Here is a 17,461-nt window from a genome sequence, read left to right as displayed (position 1 = left end):
GGCTTGTAGGAGGTGAAACAAAGCTTAGGAGCTATTTACAAGAGATACCCCTAAAATAAAATGGCACCACAAAGTTGAAAATAAGGAGATGAAAAAAAAAAAAAGAATACCAAAAAATACTAAAAGGAGCACAATAATCATCTCAGACAATACAGAGTTTGAGGCAATCATCGCTAACAAAAGACAAAGAGGTGTATTTTTTTATTTTTAAAAAATTATAACCCACAAAGATCCTAACAGTCACACACAGTTGTGCACTGTCCCCAGAATTTCAAAGTACAAAAAGCAAAAACGCCTCATAAAAATGTAAGGACAACGTAGAACCACAGTAACTTTAACACCCTTAGAATCCACTCCTATGCATCTTCTCCAAGTTTCTCCTGATCAGCAAAATCTTACAGTTTGTTTAGTGTGGAAGTTACTTTTTCTCAGGTCTCAGTATATCTCTGTCCCTAAAGCATGCTAAGAATGGACCCTCGTGATAGAACAAATGGTGACAAGGATGGCTGTGGTGGGTCTTGAGGAGAATGACATCCATATCAAGGCATCTGCCCTGGTTGAGGTGATCGCGTAGGTTTCACGCAAAGGAAAGCACCTCTCTTCAGACTTTGGTATACAAGATACTTTTACTGGCAAGGGAAGCTTGGGGCCACTTGGAGGTTCAAGATTGTTAGTTTTATTGGAGTCTAACCAGACATTTCCATTCCAAGTTTTGGGATCCCATTCTTGCCAAGTCAATGCCCTAAACTTTAATATAAGAAACTTGCCACACTATGAATTTAGCACTCATGACTCTACAATCCATGTAATTAAATTTTGTACCTGACTTTTAGCAATATCAGCCCCATGACTACAAGAAATAATAATTCTTGCAGGGCTATCATAGAAGCTCCCTGACTTCCTATAGTCAGATCATGATTTGAGCTGAGAGCTAATGAGCCTGAGCTTGTCCTTTCTCTCTAAATATTCCAGTGTACTCAGGGCAATCCGCCTCCACAGTTCTGTTCTTTAGTCCTCATTACTACTCAAACAGTCAAGTCCAGCACTTGCTTGAGATCTCAAGGCATTTGCGTCCATTGACATTGCATCACAATTAGCCACAAGTGATAGCTTGATTAATTGGGATTCCATGGCATGCCAGATATTACCAGCATCCCATTTTCCATTAGCAAGGAGCAGAGCACTGCACTGAAGCCTAGACAAATCCCCAAATTCCATGTGTGTGTATGTGTGTGTGTGTGTGTGTGTGTGGTATTTATCTTCTGAGACCATTTCCAGTACCAATTCTATCACTCAGGGGCCAAGCAAGAGACAGAAGCTACATACGCATTTGATCGGTGGAGATTAATACGAGGAAATATGTACAGGAGTGTATACTAATGGAGAACAGGGCAGAGGGAGAGCAGCCAAGGAAGGAACAAACTTGGAAGGGCAGCCCCTTCCCCAGAGTGTGATTCAGATCTCCTAGAAGACACAGCTACAGCCCACTAGATAGTGGAGAAGCACTCTAGATGCCTAGGGCCAGATGTGGTCCAAAGTGGGCTCTCTGAGGCGGGTCCACTGTGAGGCCTCCTGCTGGGTGCAAATACAAGCCAGTCAGACGGGCTGGGCACTGGCAACACAACTTGCTGGAGGGTAAGCACCACTCGGTGTCCTACATACTCCACTGACATCTCGGCCGGCTGAACACGAGCTCACTTGATTCAAACAGGAAGGTGCCCCTGCCTCCTGCAATGTCCCTCCAGCACCCTCTACTGGCAAAGGCTGGCATTGTGCCGGAAGGCAAAGCAAAAAGATTTACAGTGTGGCTCCACTATCAAGGCAGGGAAGGGCACATTTAGAGCTGAGAGGCAGTAAATTGGTAGCTAACATTTGCACTTGCTATTGCACCCTCTTTTCCTTCACCCGGCCCATTACCTGTCTGGGGCTCTTTACCTGACTCAGTACCCTAAACCCCCATTCCCAATGGGGTTAGCCCTGGGTAATACGGCCTAGGGAGTACCACTTGAGCAGTCTGCTAACCCTGATCGTGGACACAGGAGTCCCAGGATAGGACGGAACCCAGTGGACACCCTACGTATCTGCCATCTGTATTTCTCTACATCCTCCTCGGGCAGGGAAACTCTCCCTTGATAGTTTAATCAGTCACTCCGGTCTTAGACGTGGGTTGTGTTGTTATTCATTTCTGTCCGTTGGCCTGGTAGTGACTCCTGCAGCCACAAATGGCCAGATGGCTCTGTCAATATCCACATTCAAGAGACCGATCACTGTGCCTCCCGGAGGAAGCCTTTGTCCTTTGGGCACTAAAATCTCTAAGCTGGAGGATCCCAGATTCACAGGGACAGGCAACACTTCATGAGTTACCGTATAACCATCAGAGGGAGTGGGGAGAAGTTTCCAGAGGAGAAAGCTGAAGCACATAGAGGTTAGATACTTCACACAGGTTGCACGGGTACAAACAGCTAACCTGGGATTCAAAATCATGCTGGACTCCAAAGTCCACATTGTTTCCAGTGTACCATGTAGCCTCCCTACTAGCCTCCGTCCAGGCAGCTGTGGTGTATTAGTGATAAACACGACGTCGGGCCCCAAACCTCCAGCGCTCTGTCTCAGCCTCTAAGAGAAGTGCCTGCATCGCACAGACACACAACACCCAGAACTGTGCCTAGCTGCTTGCAGCCCTCCCTGCCTGTTTGTGCCGTGCATCACCCAAACCCAGCATCTTCACCGAAGAATGTTGAAACCGAGGGTCCTACCTTTGTGGCTAGAGTTTTCTTCCCTTAGCTCAGAGCTGCTGTACTTTTTCCAAGCTCGAGAACATTACGGCAGCAGCTGTTTGACCACACTTTCCACCCCGCGGGCCGTGGACATGTAGTCTAGTTCAAGGGCGGCCATAGTAGTTTTGCAGGGAGTGGGGGCGGGAAGCACAACTGGCGATGAGTGGTGGAAATTTTAAACTTCTGAGCAAGGAACAGCTGACCCTTAAGAGCGCCTCCAAGCACGAGCTTGTTGGGAAAAGGAGCAGCAGCTGCCAAGGAGCGAAGGCGTCCTCACAGGTGGTGAACGGTCACTAATGCCTCTCCTTCGAGGTGGTGGGCGTGGCTGGCCCAGCCTCAAGATATCTGTTTTATGATGATCTCTCCCTTCGTGGCACGCCAATGGGAACACATGTCTCAGATTTGGGGGAAATATTAACTAATACCTACACTAATACAGAGCCTAATACAGAGTCCTCCTCTTTTTTTCTTTTTCTTTTTTTTAAAGAAGGAGCTGGCCATAACCTAATGAGGAAAGAAATGATCATGATGTAGCTATCCTCCTCGAAAAAAAAACTTCATAATAATATAACTTTCATGCATATAGGTCACCCCCAAGACCAGGCTCCACTGTGGGTTTTAGAAACGTGATCTAAGGTGTGTAGCTCTAAGTGCTCAGTCAGGGTCAGGCATTACTCAACCCACTTTCTCCATTTTGCCATTGAGTCAAGTGAGGGATGAGGTCGAGCCCACCTTGGGAAATGGTGTGAAATGAGGAAAAGTATCTTCCGCTCTGCCACCAGCAGGGCGCCACCCTCCACCCCCTACCCTCCTTCCTCCAAGGTCCTGGAGGCTCTCCTCCCTCTGGTCCACTTTCCACTAACTGAAACCTGTTTCCTGTGTCTCATGCTCTCAGACCTCGGACGTCAAGTAGTGAATCTGATTCACAAATCAGTGCTCGTGTGAAGAGGCAAACAATGCACCATCGTTTAAGTAGATCGTTAGGAAAATCTAGCGTTCACATTTATTAAGTGACAAGTAACAGCAGTCACTTTGCTTCTGCTTTTTAAAAAGACCAAAAGAGTGACTGTGATGCTGTGTGTTCTAGAAGGGCCTGCACTGCCCAAATCCCCTTTCTGAAGAAGCAGCCTTATGGGGAACTGTGCGATCCTACCCATCCCCTGCATCCACAGCACTGACGAATGCCTGACCACAGGGTGGTCAGTCCAGACTTCTGGTCCAGCCCCAAAAGATGAACTTTGCAAACTGTATTTTTTCCCCTTGGAAATGGAAAACTGAAAGCAGCTGGAATGGCACATAGCTAGGGTATCATGGTCCAGAAGAGATTCTCCAGCCAAGAGAAGGAGCAGGAGAGAGACAGGGAGGGGTGTGGCTGCCTTGAGAGTTTCTTTAGTCCCTGGCTACTTTCTAGGTGTCCAGAGCTAGTCCAATGAGACTTCCACTCCTCTCAGCCTGTTCTTGGATGTCCTTGACACTTCCTCTTGAATTTCAACACCAATGAGAGCGCTACTTAGAGACTGAGCAAGCAGTCCGCCAGGGAGCAGCAGATTGTAGAGCAAATTCCTGGCCTCCAAACCCACACTGGTGTAGCTGTCCTCAAAAGCAGGGGTGATCGTGAAAATACCCAACAGTTGTATGGCAGAGACCCACTCATCAGGATGGAGGTCTGTCCGCTCAGACGCCCCGAGAGGATGACTCCTGGCCTCTAGCTTCGGTCAACATGGTCATGGCAGTTGGAAGAAAGCCATCAAAAATGGCTTCACACCCTCCCTGAGATGTTGCTGCAAGAGCTTACCATAAATTATCAGGTGTGATACAGTCTTCACATTTTTCCCACCCAGACTTGGCCCCTCCAGCCTCCTTGCATTTCCCATGGTGCCTGAAAGGGGTGGGGTGGGCCCTTCCAAAAGACAGGGAAAGTCACCCTGGTCTGGCACACATTCCAAATCCTTAGGTGGAACTAAAGTAGTCGCTTCTATTTTGGTTGGTCTGTATCCACATGAGTTAGAATGGGTCAGGGTGTGGCCCTCAGAGCAGGGAGAAAATCTCTCCGAAGCTCTTGGGGGAGATTTTATAGGTCCCTGTGGATAAAGACATACAGCATTGGTGGCCATGGTAAAATCATGGGCATGCTGCCTCTGTGTACAGGTAGAGGACCACTCATTCCTTCACACAACCCCTGTTGAGCCCTTGGGCTCTACCAGTGATGTCCACTTTTGCACAAACCCAAACCAAATTTGTAAAAACTAGGTCCCTTGCATATTTGTAAGCTAATATCTAAATTTTTCATTTTGAGTTTAAACAGTTAAAAACAGCATCACTTACAATACAAATATTGACAATTTAAAATAAAACTGTTCCATTATTCCCTTAAATGTAAACATAGAAACGGATAGTGAGATAGAATATGACTTTAGGGTGAGATAGGAGGGCGAGAAATCCTCTTTAAGGGGCTGAGATTGTCAGTATCTGGGCAAAGTTGTTGGGCAAAAATACTCTAGGCGGAGGGAACAAGTGCAAAGGCCCTGAGGCAGGAACAGACCTGACTTGTTTGAAGAACAGAAGGCTGTGTTGCAGAAACACAGAAAACAAAGAAGAGAGTAGTACGAGAGAGACCGTAAGAGAGAGGGGTAGGCGGAGGCTGGATGGTGCAGATCTCTGGAGGCCGTTTGTGTTTACTTCTTTTTGCCCCTCCACACTCTCCACCCCTATGCCTCTGCCTTGGGCCACAGGAGCCTAACCTAGGTCTCTGTCAATGGGCTTTGTTGACTGGTGACTTCTAGAAGTGCTCAGCAAGGGTGCACTCCAGCGGGTCTGAAGAGGAAAAAGCAGGAGGGCAGGGTGTTTACTTCCCTGGCTCCCTTCTTACAGGGTCCCATGAGCCAGCTGGGTCCCTCCAGCGAGGGACTGTCAGGGAGCCTCTCTACCCTGCCCCTGGTTCTGCTTACCACTTTCTTTCCCCGCTTCCCCACACCCCTCCATGCCTGGGGTGATCCCACTTGCTGTTATAGCCTTGAGTACTGTACTCTTGTGCTTTCCCTAACACCCTCTCCACCTTGGTAAAAAGTCCCCCCATTTAACTTTTTTCTAATCATCCTCATTCGTGTGGGTCATCTATTTCCTCCTGGGACCCTCCGCTTGGCACGCCATGATAAAGTGCTCAAATTTTATTAGCAGTATTCTCAAATCCTTTGGTAACCATCGTCCATCCCATGAAATTATAAAGTTGTGTCACAGATCTTTGTTATTCTAGCTTTCATTTCCAGTGCTTCTGTGGTGTTACAGGAAATGCAGTGACTCTATACGTGATGCACAAGAGAGCTACGCGACACTTGGGAGACAATTGGTCCATTGAGAACAAAATGCACTTGGAGGCCACGAAGTTCAAGTCTTGAGCGGCATTCCCATGCACAGCCCTCTCTGGGGAATTCACTGCAAAGTCCATTCCCCTCTCCAGGTTAGAAACTTCCTCTTCACCCTTGTGTCGTTATTTGGAAGGCTTTCAGCCATAACCATATTTAGTCATATTTGGGGAGGGGTGGGGAGAGGCGGGCCAAACGCTCAAAAGAAAAATAAAGACTGTATATATACTTCCATAGCTGAGATTGGTTTACTCCTAGCATACTTGTCTGGGAAAGCCTCAGTCGGAGGCCGCGTGACTAACAAACCAAACCAGAATGAAAACCTTTCCTTTCCACTGGGTGGACGCTGGCTGCCTTCATCTCAATCCAACAACCATCATGTCAAGTCATGGCTTTGTCACACCGCAGGAGCCGAAAGTGGCTGCGAGGTCACTGCTGATGGAAGACGGTCCACGCTAATCACTGCAAGTCACAAGCTGTCTTTTTTTTTTTTTTAAAGTGTGTTTCCTTCATCAAGATAACATAAATTTACTGACAGAGGGAAATGCACAGACAGCCCAGAGAGGAAGCAGGAGGTAAGAGCGGATTGCCCTGTTAAAAACAGGAACATATGCAGAGGAGAAAGTGTCCCTCCAGGTGCCCAGCACCCCGAGTGGCCGCTCGGGACCGGAAAGCCCCTGGTGCAATATATTGTAACCAGATGTTCCGCTCACACCTTCTGAGAAAGCCAGGGAAGGCCAAGAAGTGTGTGAGCTCCTGAAAATAAGAAGCGAAGAAGAAAGGATGTAGAGGTTGGTTAAAAATAAAACTTATCAGATGAGAATTAAGTCCCCAGAATGTTATCTCTCCTCGCAGGAGGGCGGAAAAAAAAAATAGGCATGTCAAGGAGAACACAGGCCACAGGATGAATAAGCAGAAAAATGGGAGGAAATGACCAAGCAAAGGAGTCAACCGTGCAGGGGGAGGGCCTTTCTCGAGGTGCTAACTTTCCAGGACAGGCTGATAACCCTCAAGGGCCGCAAGAGAAACCAGCCAGTGCACTGTCTCTCATGCGGAGATCTACTTTTGTTCCTTCTGTACCTTTTTCAAATCGATTGCTTTTTTTTACCCCCCACCCCGTGTGCATTTATTATATTTTCAGGGGAAAAAAAAAAAAAAACCATCTGTGGAAGAGGTTCTTGGGGAATTCCTACTTCCCGGCATTCTTATGGCAGCTAACCTTGTCCCCAATGAATTTTTCAAAATCCAGAGTGTCGACAAGTGCTTAAGCCCTGGCCCAGCTGCTGGCTCTGGCTTCCTTCAGCCTCACCCAGCCCCCACCCCACTAGGACAGCTGCCTGCTCCCTACCCCACCCACCTACAGCTGAGATCTGGCAGGAATTGGGGCTCTTCCCAACAGGCCTACCACACCCAGACCCTGTTCTCTTTCCACTTCCATTCCCCTGGAAGTTCCCGAATGATAAATAAAATGCTCCTTCCATTTCTCAGTCCCAAGTCGCCTTCCGCCTGTACATCGGCCAGGCGTCTGTCATGAGGCATATGCCGTTCTCCCTCCAGTAACATGCACAAAACAAGGACTACTTGTTAAATTAATGTTTAATGACCCAGCGTTGATCCGCTCGTAAAATAATGAATTTCATTCCACAACTGCTCTTAAATCTGCGAGGCGAAACTGTGACAATAAAACACAACCACCATTCTCCGGGATGTTGCTCTAATTTAAAAAAAAAAAAAAACCACAAAATGCTCTTTCTACATATTCTGAAAGCATCTCAGCCTCAGCACTCAGGAGCAGGAGCAGGAGCCACTTCCAAAAAAGCTGACTTTTCTAAGTGCTAAGTTTATCAAAGGTCAAACAAACAGGATTCAAGAAAGAAATCTGGTGCTTTCTCAGCTCTTATGGTATTTAAGTAAGCAAAAGAGCTGGGCTAAAGAAATGAATATGACATCCTCTAGAGGCCACCTTAAAGAGACTAGGCAGGGACTGCCCAAGCGCCTCTGAGAATTAAAAATGTTTGTAAATCTCCACTAACTGTCACTCGGAGGTGATGAAAGCATTCTGAAGACAATAGAGCCTTGCTCAGTCTCTTCCCTTAGTTTCTGTTTCTCAGATGGAGAACTGTCAGTGACAGAACTACACTGACTCCTCAGCTCTACCTTAACCCCAGAGTGGGAAGCTAGGTGTATCAAAAAGAAAATTCTGCTCTCCTCCCCCTGAGAGCATCAAAACAGGGACAGGAGGGCAGCAGCTTACACACTGCCCAAATGTCACCATGCTGCCCTGTGGCACTCCTCCACATGGCACCCAGGGAACCCAATCTGTCTTCCCTTCCCGTGGTCCACCCTGCATAACTCTGCTATATGGGTGACGGCACGCCCCATCCTGCTCATGCCCAGCGTTAGCACAAGAGACCAACACTGGACATATACCCAAAGGTCCTCCATGATCTTGAGAGGCAGGCACGAAAGAACCCATTGCAAAGTCAAGGGAGAATCCAACTATGAAGTTGGTGATTTCTGTTCATGTGGTTTACACTGAATAACTGACATTCCTTTAGGAGGTCGGGCACTAGACCCCTGTCGATAACCAAAACATCACATAAAAATGCAAGCAGCTAGCACTTAAAGCTCCCCTTCTCCCAACTCCGCTCTTTCTTCTTTTGTTTTCCCATCCCCTCTGTGGGAAGGAGATACCAACAAATACTGAGCAGCTCAAAGTCCCAAGTCAGACCCAGCCCCGTTGTGCTACTCCATTACCCTGTAACCTTGGACAAGCCACCACACTGTTCTGAGAACATTTTCTCGTGTGTAGAAAAGAGGTGTATCACAGTGGCTGCAAAGAATAAACACAGGACAGCATGTAGCACAGGTCTGGCATATAGGTATCTTCTGAGTATGTAGTCGTTTTACTGGTTGTTCTGTGTCAAGATTCTTTAACCGCTGACCCTGGCCTTGTAAATGTAAAGGAGCTAGGCCATGATAAATGCGGCCTCTCAGAGGACCTAACCTACCAACATGGAGAATCGGCAGTATATTTAAAAAATCACATCCGGACAGGAGTGGCGTGGGTCTGAAAGTTGGTTGGTTTTTAATATAAAGCAGCGTATATGATCCAACAAAGCCCCACGATAACCAGCTTCATTCTGAGAATTATTTATCTCTACTTTGCTTTGACAACAGTCTCTAACCACTTCGTTAACCAGTAGTATTCTTTTCATGTCATCCAAAGGATTTAAGACTGAAGCTAAGTCAATCTTCGATGACTTTTATTTAAAATAACTTTACCAAGAGCATCCTTTGGGTTAGTCCTCATCTTAATCAAATAGAAAAGTACCTGACACGTCCAAACTCCTGTTTCATACAAACTGCTGACCCAGCGTGCCATTTCCCATCACTGCTTTCTAAAACACAGGAAATTTCAGGACTGAATGACCAAAAGAAATTAGGATGACCCAACCTCTAAAATACCTGAGTTATTTAAAGAAGAAAAACAAAATCACAGTCTGAATGGGTAATTCATGACTCAGACAGCCCAGCATTTAATTGGTATTAACTACTCTACTAAAGATCTATTTAATGCACTTAGGTAAGACTTTTTATTTCCATGAAGTAGGATCTTTGGTTCAAAATTTAATCTCCTGCCAAGGGCTCTGTGCTATATAGGTGACGTAACACAGAGGTAGGCTCTTAACATTTCATTGCCAGGAATATAAAGGAAATTGATCAGATTATTTGCCAAATGATGTTTCTTCAGCAGGGCTAAGTCTTCCCCTAAGTGGGCTGTCAAAGTCAGGAGGAAAAAGCAGACCCTATTAAAGTTTTATTTTCCAGGTTAAATCTAGGGCTTGAAACCAACCATGAAAAAAATCAGTGCATTAAAAAATGATTTGATATATAGTTTGTTAGTTTATAGACCTTTGTCTGAAAGACATAAGCAAGGCCTAAGAGGTCAGATGCTCTGGCAAGTTAAAATATTGACTAAAATGGAGAGCCTGGGTGGCTCAGTCGGTTAAGCATCCGACGTCAGCTCAGGTCATGATCTCACGGTTCGTGGGTTTGAGCCCCACATTGGGCTCGGTGCTGACAGCTAGCTCAGAGCCTGGAGCCTGCTTCAGATTCTGTGTCTTGCTCTCTCTCTCTGACCCTCCCCTGCTCATGCTGTCTCTATCCCTCTCTCAAAAATAAATAAAACATTTAAAAAAAATATTGACTACAATGAAAGATACAAGACATACTACTGGAATGACAGGATATTCCTTCAGAATCTTGTCACTAGCACCCTCATGACTTTAGCAACCCTGGGAAAAAGTTACAATTTTACAGAATATAAAAAAATTCCTAGCAAATGACGTTCTTTCCTTCTCTCTTACTGATGTACCCAAAGTGGTGAAGGATGTACTGTGTCCTATCTGAAGTTATTCCTACGTTACTCCCATAGTCCCAGGCTATTAAAGGGCAGAATGTTTCTTCAATTTTCAGATTCACATTGGTCAACGGCCTATTCCAACAGGTAAACAAACACAGAATGACACTTTGACCAATGCTTTATAAAACTCCCAGCCTCGATTTGTAGGTCAACGAGACAGATATGCATAAAAAATTCTAGCGAGCCTTTTTGGCCAAAGATGGAGGAAATGAATCAAACCATTAGGACACTAAGGTAGGAGAGCAAGTTTATTCAACAAGTATTTACTGAGCCCTTAATGTGCCAGGCACTATTTTAGGTGCTGGGAATACATTCCATTGATTAAAAACATACAAAAATCCCTGTCTTCATTGTGCTTACACTCTAGAGAAATGATACAAGACAATAAACATAATAAATAAGTAAATTACATAGTAAGTTAGAAGGTGGTAAGTACTACGAAGAAAATAGAGCAGTTGTGAGAACGAAGACAAGCCTTATCTGGAAATTTTCCAAAACCAGAAATGGAAAAAAAAAATAAGCTTCTTTCTTGGAAAGTATATGTTATCTGTAAATGACAAAAGAATATATTTCTGATTCTTTAATGCTCATGAGATTTGCTAGCAAGAAACTAAAGGGATTTAAAAATATGAAAATGGAGTGGAAAACCAGGAAGAGTAACTTTCATAACATAGGCGCACAATTCAGGGTTCCTGAGACAGTGGAATCCGTGGGTCTACTGTAGTGGACTCTTCCACATTTCTAGCAAATTCCATGGTTCTGGACATCCCGCCAGCCACAGTGGATCTGAAGAGTCAACTCTGTTGAAGAAAGGCTACTAGGGACAGAAAATGTGGACAAACTCAAATAGCTTTTCAGGATTTTTTTGTTTTATTTCCATTTCCATTTGAAAATACAACGCCCCATTTTTTGTTATTTTCTCATTCTGTTAAAGAAGAAGGGTGAGCTCATTAAAAAGGAAAACTGAAACACAGGGAGGCCTACATTTCCAACCCCATCGCCACTCTCAAATTGCTCAAGATGCACACTTGAAGATTATCGTGTATGGGCGGACCCACGTCTTTTAATACAATTTTTAGAAGTTGTGGTCTCTGAACTACCTTCAGGTAGGTTCTTTTCCCCTTTGGTTTAAATTCAGAATCCACTTCAACAAAATAACCCAAACAATTTATGCCTAGTTTTTGCCTCTGGGGAGTTAGGTTCTCCAAGTAAGAAGTGAAAATAAAAAATAAATGGTGTAGCCTCATCGGTCCTATTTTCAGCCAAATGGGGCAGAGGCAGAAAAGTCCAGGTTGCAGGGCCAGGAAAAAAAGAGCGTCCACCCACAGGATACTGACCAACTGATGACTATGACAGCAGCCCTTTCTAGAGGTAATAATGTCAATGGGTTGTGAGAGTTCTCCAGAAACCCCAAAAGCCTGGATTAAGAACATCTGGCAATTATTCTGATGACACAAATTTCTGTTTCCTGCTGTTAAGGCTTCAATGATGCCTCTCTGTGGCATCCGTCACCGTTGCTTTTTGCTTTGCAAACCTCCTCCTTTCAAATCAGGAAGTGTACATAAAGTGCAAGTAAGATTCATTCCATTGCCCATGTTTCCAGGATCTGCTTTGCACAGCCAGTATTACCGAATCTATCCGCCAAAACGCTGGCCAGCTAGGTCATCTGCAGGTATTTCTGGAGTTAGCAAATGAGTTCACCTTGCAAGGAGAGTGGCCAAAGGTGGATGCAGTCTCGGCAAGAAAACACAAAGTACCGTACGTAAGACAGGGATGTGAATGACGCAAGCGGGAGAGGGGTTTCTTGTCACCGAGTCACTGAAGAGGCCTTCTTTGGATCTCAACTCTTAAAGATAATTCGGGAACCATTACTAAAATGAATGAGGCCAGCGGATTTCAGAGCACAGTCAGTCTTCCGTGAGGGCAGATTCAGTTTTCCCTGGGTTGGGGACAGGAAAGAAAACAAAGAGGGTAAGGAGACAAATCTGATGAGTTTAATGCCACAAATGTCACCCGAAAATCTTCCTGTGAATACTTCCCATCTTATAATACAAAGTTGGAACACTGGGCCCCCCTGACGGAACTTAGCAAAATATGTTTTCTTTGGTTTTTGATAGGAGTACAGTCCAAACAGGTCAGGGGTTAGCCACTGTTACATGCATCTTTATTTTAAGCTTAGATTCGCTTTTCTTGATTAATATGCCAATGACCACAGTGACTCCTCAAGAGAAGGATATAGTATGTAACATTTCCCACATCTAAGGGGCCAGAAATTTACCTTTCGAAAACCAACTTGGCAAGACTGGCAAGATGTGCAACAGATTTTGGGAAACGCTGCCCTACGATTGGAGGCAGGACAGGAATGGGGTTACGACTGGAAGGGACAGGAATGATGTGAAGTCATATTCGGTTTGTATTACCTGAGCCCAGTGTCTATAGACAGAGTCACGGTCCCACACCAGTAGAATAAATCAACCATTCTAACTGGCCTCCACTGTATCCCCTAGGAAATGTGCCAAAATCATGGGCCACATTGAATGTTATTCTTGATGGGCGAACATTAACGATAAAAAGTTAACTATTTCCCATCTATTATAAACTGTCACACAATCCATGGACATTCATGGGGGATGTCCTTTGCATTTTTTCTGATTTTTTTTTCAGCAGAGCTCAGGCCAGGGTTTCAGGGTTAAGCCCATCAAGATGTCATTACATCTGAAGCTATGCCAAGGCTGAGACAGAAGAGTAGATCTGTCCCTTGAAAAATATGGGTTTCAACTGCGGGGGTCCATTTCTACACAGATTTGTTTCAGTAAATACAGCATCGTACAGTAAATGTATTTTCTCTTCCTTTGGATTTTTCTTAATGGCATTTTCTTCTCTATAGCATCCTTTGTTGTAAGCAAACAGCACATAAATACACAGAACATACAAAAATATGTTGACGGTTTGTTTAATGCTTCCTGTCAAGCATAGGCAATAAGTAGTTAAGCTCTGGGGAGTCAAAAGGTATATGCAGATTTTCGACTTGCAGGGGGTCGGCACCCGTAACAGCCCCCCTCCACATTGCTCAAGGGAAATTGTATACTAGAATATATACAAAACATCTTAAATAAAAGTCAAAGATTGACTTGATGAAAAGTCACAGAAAATTTTCAAATACGTACTGGTTAAATTCCTGAATTTCTTTTTGGCTTCTGCCCTTTCTTCAGCATCAAAGTACCAAACAGTCATAGCGTATCTGTGAAAGATAAGCAGATGTAAGAAAAGAAGTTTAAAAATACTACCAAAAAATTAAAAATACTATGAGTCTCACATCGGAGTCATTTATAAAGCCAACATTTAAAGTTGTCCCAGTTATTAGAAGTCCATCCCAATTTTAATGTAAAATAAACTTCTCCGGTTTCAATTCTATTTAAATGTAATAAAGCACGTAAGGAATTCCAAGTATGCACCAGGCATTATCCTGAGCAATGGGAATTCAAATGATCCTGCGAATACATCTGCCCCTTTCTCAAGGAGCAAGCAGTCTTTCACAGGGGAGACAGGCCATTTCACAAATAACGGAACAGTCAAGATGATCAACACAGAAAGGACTAGAAGGGAGTCATTCTGCTAAAAACTGGGAGACCCAAGATGTTGGGAACAGCATGGAGGAGGTGACAGTTGAGTAAATCTTTGAATTCAGAGTAATTTATTTAAATGACAGAACACTTAAAACTCTTGGCTGGCTTTCTTTAGTTTTGGATACGAAGACAAAGAAAGATACAATGGAATAATGATGCCCTCAAGCTTTCTACTGTGTTCCCATTAATTTACTTTATCCCATCTATGGGATAGACTGTAACAGGAGTCATTTCATGCATGAGTTTTCAAAAAGTTTCATTTTATAATTACTAATAGCTACTGGAATTTCTAGAATAGCATTCGAATTTTTTTCAGGTGTTTCCCATCAACGTCCAATGTTTCTCCTGTGACTTTGGGTCATCAAGGGATTGGGGAATGACGAGGGAATTCTGGCAGAAATGACAGGTTCCAATTATCATACCCCATTAAACAAGCCACAAGCAGGCTCTGGTGGTAGAATTAGTTACCTGCTCACCTAGGGCACATTCCAGTTTGACATTTAATATGCAACTCTGTGTGGGGCTCAGATCCGTGATTTCTGGAGGGGAACAACTGTAAATCTTAAATACTTTACACATGTGATTCTAATTTAATTAGGCTTGTTAGGGTTCAGTCATTACCCTACCCAAGTTCTCTTCCCCTGCCCCCAGCTGTGATTCCCTGTACAAACTGCACCCCTACAGCACTCCAGCTGCACCTGGGTTACGGCTCTGGCCACAGTAATGGTAACGACAGGCAGAATCCTAAATTAGGATTACGTCAAGAGTTTCTAGATTAAAACTAAACAAATTTTTTTTGTTTTTGTTTTAGAATTTTCTTTTTTCTTTTTTTAATGTTTGTTTTTAAGACAGAGAGAGAGCGCGAGCCGGGGAGAGGGCAGAGAGAGAAAAGGGAACAGAGGATCTGAAGCAGGCTCTGTGCTGACAGCAGAGAGCCCAACACAAGGCTCAAACCTGCAAACTGTGAGCTCATGACCTGAGCTTAAGTCAGACGCTTAAACGACTGAGCCATCCATGTACCCCCTAAATGATACTAGTTATTCAGTTACTCTGAAAATCTTCTCATGCTTGATCTAAAGACGAGGCTTTTAAAAAAAAATCCGACACGGGATTTACCAGCAGAGGACTGGTACAGTGGGCCTAAATTACCAATTTTAAGCAAAGGAAAGGCTAAAAAGGAAAAGTAGTAGGAACAGATTCCTCTCTTTTCTCAAGGTTCTTTCTCTGCACACAGTTGGCCACCTGTAAATTCATCCCGAGTTAACCATCAGAATTTCTGATATGTGACAGCCAGCATTCCCTAGGGACAGTTCGACGTTAAATTTGTTTAAGGTAGAAGTAGCAAACAAAGAAGAGAAGAACACTGTGGGAAATCTGGAATCCACTACGCTCACCTAATAGTAAACAATTTGTTAATAGTTCAAATTGACATTAGGCTTTGTAAAGAACCAAAGGAATCGAGTTTCCCCTTTATTTATTTTTTAATATTTTTATTTATTTCTAGGAGAGAGAGAGACAGCGTTAGCAGGTGAGGGTCAGAGAGAGAGAGGGAGACACAGACTCTGAAATAGGCTCCAGGCTCTGAGCTGGCAGTCAGCACAGAGCCCGACGTGGGGCTCGAACCCACGAACCGCGAGATCATGACCTAAGCGAAAGTTGGACGCTTAACCGACTGAGCCACCCAGGCGCCCCTCTAGTTTCCCCTTTAATGTTATTTTCTCCAAACAGTTTGCTATCAGTTTTGGGGTGTGGTTGGTTTCTCATATGCACAGGACGCAAATTTAGGGAATTCTGTGGGAACGGAGTTTTGTACAAAAAGCTTCCCAGGAGGAATTGTGGCCTTGGCTATTACCTGGTCGCATAGGAAGGCTGGACTTCATGTGGGTTCCTGCGGTCTGACCAGAAGAACAAGAGTCTGTCAAAAATGGGCTCCACGTCCGCTATGAATGACTTCCCTTCCGGAAATATCCGCAGGACCCCACCGTGTAGCTGAAGGCCACAAAGGAGATGGATTATTTCCTAGCCTCGCACGTAAGTAACAAACATGGTATTTCAGCCTCATCTAGAAACAATGCCATCTTCCAGCCTCTACTCCAGGTGTATATTACTCCCCAAATTCTCTTCAACCTTACACCCTGTACTCAATTTTATTTCACTTATCTAGTCATATCTCCTTAACCACCTTATACCAAATGAAGCCTTCCTACCCCCATCATGAAATCCATGGCCATAAAATGGGAGTACTATTAGGTCCAATCACACAAAATTGCCAACATTTGACTGGTGTTGACCTCTAAAAACCCACCAGCAATTTCATACGGTTCAATTTAATATTACGAACGTCCTAGGAGAGTCCTCACACAGAACATCCCATTCAGTGCAAATTTATAGTTTTCTTTTGAAATCCTCCAGCTCCCGTGTGATCTCATCAGTTGGAACTTACGTGCTCTTTTTTCTGAACTCAGACCGCCTTATCTGCACCTTGTATTAGATGTATCACTCTCTTCCTCTGATTACTTTTTAAAAATACGTACACCCAAATCTCCTGTTAGGATAACCGTATCAAGATAGAATTCAGGTCTCACCCACATCAGTGTCTCCACACAGCACAATGCCTGGCACTAACAGGCACTCAAATATCTGTTGAATCATTTCATACTTTGTGATTTATTATCACTGACGAGATTACTCTACTCTCGCCTATAACACTACCTTTCAAGATTTTAAAAGACAACTAAGGGACCTATTCCAGTCATGTTACCAAATAGGGAAAAGAGACGAGCCTTGTCTCTTCTGATTCACTGCTTTCCCAGGTTTTGTTTTCCTGACGCCAGATAAAATATCTTTGCTTTAGGACAACCAGTATCTGCCCTAATGAGCAGGAAACGGAGATGCAGAAGGTTCAAAAGCCAAATGAGCTTGAAAAGTTCTCTGACTTCTCATACTCCTAAATCATCCTGAACTTTCAGAAAGCCTACGAATTCCAGACAAATGTCTGGAAGTGCCGAACCAGATTTCATATCTCCATCTATATGTTCAAAAACACAAAAATAAGCCAGAAAGCCTTTGGCATTCACAAACCGTGGTGAGCCATGGCAAGCGGCCACCATCGAAACATATCACCCCACGAGAACTGTGTGGGAAACCTCTCCTGGGGATGGTTTTATATCCTACAGTTACTTCTATTTTTGTGGAATGCTCTCAATGTTGCTGCTGGAAGGGAAAAGTATACGCCTTACTGTGTGTACTGAAAATCCTACCAGCTCTGCT

At 44.2% G+C, this 17,461-nt stretch overlaps 1 protein-coding gene across 3 annotated transcripts in view; it reads right to left on the bottom strand.

The window, feature by feature from the left end:
* Positions 1 to 10,800: 10,800 nt before the first annotated feature.
* EGLN3 (egl-9 family hypoxia inducible factor 3) overlaps positions 10,801 to 17,461 on the bottom strand; it is a 92,441-nt gene continuing 85,780 nt past the window's right edge. For all 3 annotated transcript variants that reach the window (XM_077772730.1, XM_077772732.1, XM_077772729.1), the window contains 3 exons: positions 16,044 to 16,180; positions 13,733 to 13,806; positions 10,801 to 12,504 (listed from right to left, as the gene is read on the bottom strand). In XM_077772730.1, the coding sequence (XP_077628856.1) occupies positions 12,473 to 12,504; positions 13,733 to 13,806; positions 16,044 to 16,180 (243 nt within the window). In that variant the 3' untranslated portion in view covers positions 10,801 to 12,472. The remainder of the gene's footprint in view (positions 12,505 to 13,732; positions 13,807 to 16,043; positions 16,181 to 17,461) is intronic.

The sequence above is a fragment of the Crocuta crocuta genome, unplaced genomic scaffold (genome assembly GCF_008692635.1).
Source record: "Crocuta crocuta isolate KB4526 unplaced genomic scaffold, BGI_CrCroc_1.0 scaffold116, whole genome shotgun sequence".
Taxonomy (NCBI): domain Eukaryota; kingdom Metazoa; phylum Chordata; class Mammalia; order Carnivora; family Hyaenidae; genus Crocuta; species Crocuta crocuta.
The sequence above is the reverse complement of the archived record's forward strand: the minus strand, read 5'-3'. Positions and strand labels throughout refer to the sequence as shown.